We start from the raw sequence: 4,609 nt of genomic DNA on the forward strand, positions 1-4,609 counted from the left end.
AGCAGTACTACTTATTTCTCTGAGAGTGAGCCATATATATTATTACTGTGTAAAACCTAGCAGTACTACTTATTTCTCTGAGAGTGAGGCAGATATATATTTACTGTGTAAAACCTAGCAGTACTACTAATTTCTCTGAGAGTGAGGCAGATATATTATTACTGTGTAAAACCTAGCAGTACTACTTATTTCTCTGAGAGTGAGGCAGATATATTATTACTGTGTAAAACCTAGCAGTACTACTTATTTCTCTGAGAGTGAGGCAGAAATATATTATTACTGTGTGAAACCTAGTAGTACTACTAATTTCTCTGAGAGTGAGGCAGATATATTATTACTGTGTAAAACCTAGCAGTACTACTTATTTCTCTGAGAGTGAGGCAGATATATTATTACTGTGTAAAACCTAGCAGTACTACTTATTTCTCTGAGAGTGAGGCAGAAATATATTATTACTGTGTGAAACCTAGCAGTACTACTAATTTCTCTGAGAGTGAGGCAGATATATAGCATTTTGCAAAAAAACATGATTATTTGTCTCTCTGAAATGAAACACATGTCTGTCATTGAACAACCCCATGCCATGATTAGCTAGTGAAAAAACACACCAATCTCTTTCATAATTTCTTCAAACAATAAAAGCTAATTGACGAACATTTCTGAAAATGGATATATAGCGTTTTGGAATGAAACTCTTGTTTCCCCATCTGAGCTCAGAGTAGGTGAGAGACTTCATGTTTGTCTCTGTTGTGTTGAAGCCCAATCAAGCAGGAGAGACCAGCCTCCCCTGTACCCAGCTGTGTGTCCATGAAGAGTGACCTGTCTATGAATCTTCCTATAGCGTTTAGAGAGGGAGACTTTTCTACTGAACAAAGGTAAGAAGAACTCATGGGTCATGGTCAGTGAGTTAAACAACACTGTCTCTAGTCATTTCTCCTCTCCCATTTTCCCATTTATTTTTTTTGTTTTCATAATCCATAGGCTAATCCTTTTTTCCATTTTCATAGTCCTGAATCAATATTAAACTAACACAACATTCCCTGTGTGTGTGTGTGTGTGTGTGTGTGTGTGTGTGTGTGTGTGTGTGTGTGTGTGTACTCCCTGGATGAGGAGATGTAATCTCATGTTTTGTCCACAGAAACCAACAGGAGAGATCAGAGTCAGAGATTCTCAGTGGTCAGTCTTCCCAGAGTCATCAAACAGACCTGGCCTCCATATTCAGTGTATGTGGTCCTGTTATGTACATTTGTTTTTATTTACCTCAAGTAAAGTTGTTCTGTCAATAATTCATTAATGTGTTAATGAGAAAGCATTTCTTCTCTTGCTTAACTTATTTACTTGATTTATTTCAGTTGCTTGAAGAGAATATTATGACATTTGTGAAGAACGAGCTGAAGATGTTCAAGAGGATTCTTAGTCCAGAACTCCCAGAAGGCTTTGAGAGTCAGAAGCAGGATAAGGAAGTGGTGGATGCTGAAGATGAGAAGCAGGAGAGCAGTGCCAGAGAGGGGGCTCTGAAGATCACTCTGCACGTCCTGAGGAAAATGAACCAGAAGGAGCTTGCTGACACACTGGAGAAAAGTAAGAGCTGTCTGCCTCATGTTGAATGCTGTTTTAGAACATTTAAAAGCTGTAGCTAAAGTACAGCTAAAGTAGCTGTGTAACTCAATGATATTGTAGCAGCCTTAACACAACACCTAGTGACCTCATCAAGTAGCAGCAGGGATGTGTTGTGTTGATTCATTTAGACAGAGAGAAGAGGATAGACAGAGGAGAGAGAGAGAGAGATCGACAACATTAATGATACCATCAGTAATACCAATAATAATATAATCAGTCACACCAGTGTGGAATGCATTATTAAAACATTTACACATTTATACAGACAGTTAAGAGAATAAATTATTATAATTTAAACTTTATAACACAGTTTTACAAAACTGTCGGCATTAAATCAGACGTAATATTAATATCCTCTGTGTTATTTCTTCATTCAGATGAGCTTGCTGTGATTTGCCAACGTGAACTCAAATCCAATCTAAAGAAGAAGTTTCAATGTGTATTTGAGGGGATCGCTAAACAAGGAAACCCAACACTTCTCAATAAGATCTACACAGAGCTCTACATCACAGAGGGTGGAACAGGAGAGGTCAATAATGAACATGAACTGAGACAGATTGAGACAACAACCAGGAAACAAGCAAGACCAGAGACTGCAGTCAAATGTAACGACATCTTCAAACCCATAACTGGACAAGACAAACTTGTCAGAACTGTGCTGACAAAGGGAGTCGCTGGCATTGGAAAAACAATCTCAGTACAGAAGTTCATTTTGGACTGGGCTGAAGGAAAAGCAAATCAGGATGTGCAATTTGTATTTTCATTCCCTTTTCGGGAGCTGAATTTGATGAAAAAGGAAAAACACACTTTCATTGAACTTCTCAATCACTTCTCAATCGAAACCAAAGAATCAAGAATCTCCAACTACGACAAGTACAAAGTTCTGTTCATCTTTGATGGTCTGGATGAGTGCCGACTGCCCCTAGACTTCCAGAAGAACAAGATCTGTTGTGACGTCACAGAGTCAACCTCAGTGGATGTTCTGCTGACAAATCTCATCAAGGGAAATCTGCTTCCCTCTGCTCTCCTCTGGATAACTACCCGACCTGCAGCAGCCAATAAGATCCATTCAGTGTGTGTTGACCAGGTGACAGAGGTACGAGGGTTCAATGACCCACAGAAGGAGGAGTACTTCAGGAAGAGATTCAGTGATGAGGACCTGGCCAGCAGAATCATCTCACACATAAAGACATCAAGGAGCCTCCACATCATGTGCCACATTCCAGTCTTCTGTTGGATTTCTGCAACAGTCCTTGAACACATGTTGAGTACAGACAAGACAGAAGAGATGCCCAAGACTCTGACTGAGATGTACACACACCTTGTGGAGTTTCATACCAAACAGAAGAATGATAAGTATCTTGGGAAAGAAGAGACAGGTCCACACTGGAATAAAGAGAGCATTCTGTCACTGGGAAAACTGGCTTTTCAACAGCTTGTGAATGGCAATCTGATTTTCTATGAAGAAGACCTGAAAGAGGCTGGCATTGATGTCAATGAAGCCTCAGTGTACTCAGGATTGTGCACACAGCTCTTTAAAGAGGAATGTGGGCTGTACCAGGAGAAGGTGTACTGCTTCGTGCATCTGAGCATTCAGGAGTTTCTGGCTGCTGTATATGTGTTCCTCTCATTCATCAACAACAACGAGAATCTAATGGCCAAACCTCAATCAACGTCCAGCAACTTTTCTGTGAGGATCAGACAGAAGCGTAAAGTTACAGTCTACAAGAGTGCTGTGGATAAAGCCTTACAAAGTGAGACAGGAAACATGGACCTTTTCCTCCGCTTCCTTCTGGGCCTCTCACTGGAGTCCAATCAGAAGCACTTACGAGGTCTACTGACAAAGACAAGAAGCAGCTCACAGAGCCATGAAGAAACAGTCAAGTACATCAAGGAGAAGATCAGGGAGAATCCCTCTCCAGAGAGGTGCATCAATCTGTTCCACTGTCTGAATGAACTGAATGACCATTCTCTAGTGGAGGAGATCCAAAGATACCTGAGATCAGGAAGTCTCTCAGAAGAAGAACTGTCACCTGCACAGTGGTCAGCTCTGGTCTTTGTGTTGCTGACTTCAGAAAAGGAGCTGGAAGTGTTTGACCTGAAGAAATACTCAGGATCAGAGGAAGGTCTTCTGAGGCTGCTGCCAGTGGTCAAAGCCTCCAGAGCTGCTCTGTGAGTAAATACAATTATTCATCAGTAAGAAATATTCAGTTTAGAGAAAAATATATATTATCATATGTATATAATATTATATTGAAAAACTAATTGAATCACTGCATTGATGTTCACATTAGTATAACAATATGACCATACAATTCTAGGAGCGTCACGTTCGTTGAGTAAATGGTTGGAACAAGTATGCGTAAATGTTTAATAAATTTAATAAACACAAAACAACAAAGGCAACGTAACGTGAAGTTCTAATGGGCTAAACTAAACAAGGCAAACCAGAAACAAGATCCCACAAACAAAGGTAGGCAAAATGGCTGCCTAAGTATAATCCCCAATCAGAGACAACGATCGACAGCTGCCTCTGATTGGGAACCAACATAGATAAATATAATCTAGAATATAAACATAGATATACACATTCTAGAAAATACACAAATGATCACACCCAAACAAACTAGAGTAACAGGACAAGGAGACGGAAGATGAATCTATGTGTTGTTCAAGAGAATAAACCAAATGCATCTGCCATTGTCCTTCTACACTACTGGTGTTAAATTAACATTGTGTTTGTGAAATCATGATGATCTCTTTGTCAGGCTGTCAGGCTGTGGACTCACAGAGGAAGGCTGTGCTTCTCTGGTCTCAGCTCTGAAGTCAAATCCCTCACACCTGAGAGAGCTGGATCTGAGTAACAATGACCTGAAGGATTCAGGAGTGAAGCTGCTCTCTGCTGGACTGGGGAATCCCCACTGTAAACTGGAGACTCTGAGGTCAGTATTCCTGTAGTTGGTCAACAAGTGATAACTGTTCACCAGAT

General features: G+C 40.3%; 1 protein-coding gene across 1 annotated transcript; it reads left to right on the forward strand.

Annotated features, from left to right (window-relative positions):
- Positions 1-1,370: 1,370 nt before the first annotated feature.
- Positions 1,371-4,562, forward strand: LOC311116151 (NLR family CARD domain-containing protein 3-like; the record flags this gene model as incomplete). Its single annotated transcript, XM_084191276.1, has 3 exons — positions 1,371-1,581; positions 1,998-3,792; positions 4,389-4,562. Coding segments are annotated over 3 exons (2,180 nt in total), but the record flags the coding sequence as incomplete, so codon positions are not given.
- Positions 4,563-4,609: the final 47 nt, after the last annotated feature.

The sequence above is a fragment of the Coregonus lavaretus genome (genome assembly GCF_964263955.1).
Source record: "Coregonus lavaretus genome assembly, contig: HAP1_SCAFFOLD_6827, whole genome shotgun sequence".
Classification (NCBI taxonomy): domain Eukaryota; kingdom Metazoa; phylum Chordata; class Actinopteri; order Salmoniformes; family Salmonidae; genus Coregonus; species Coregonus lavaretus.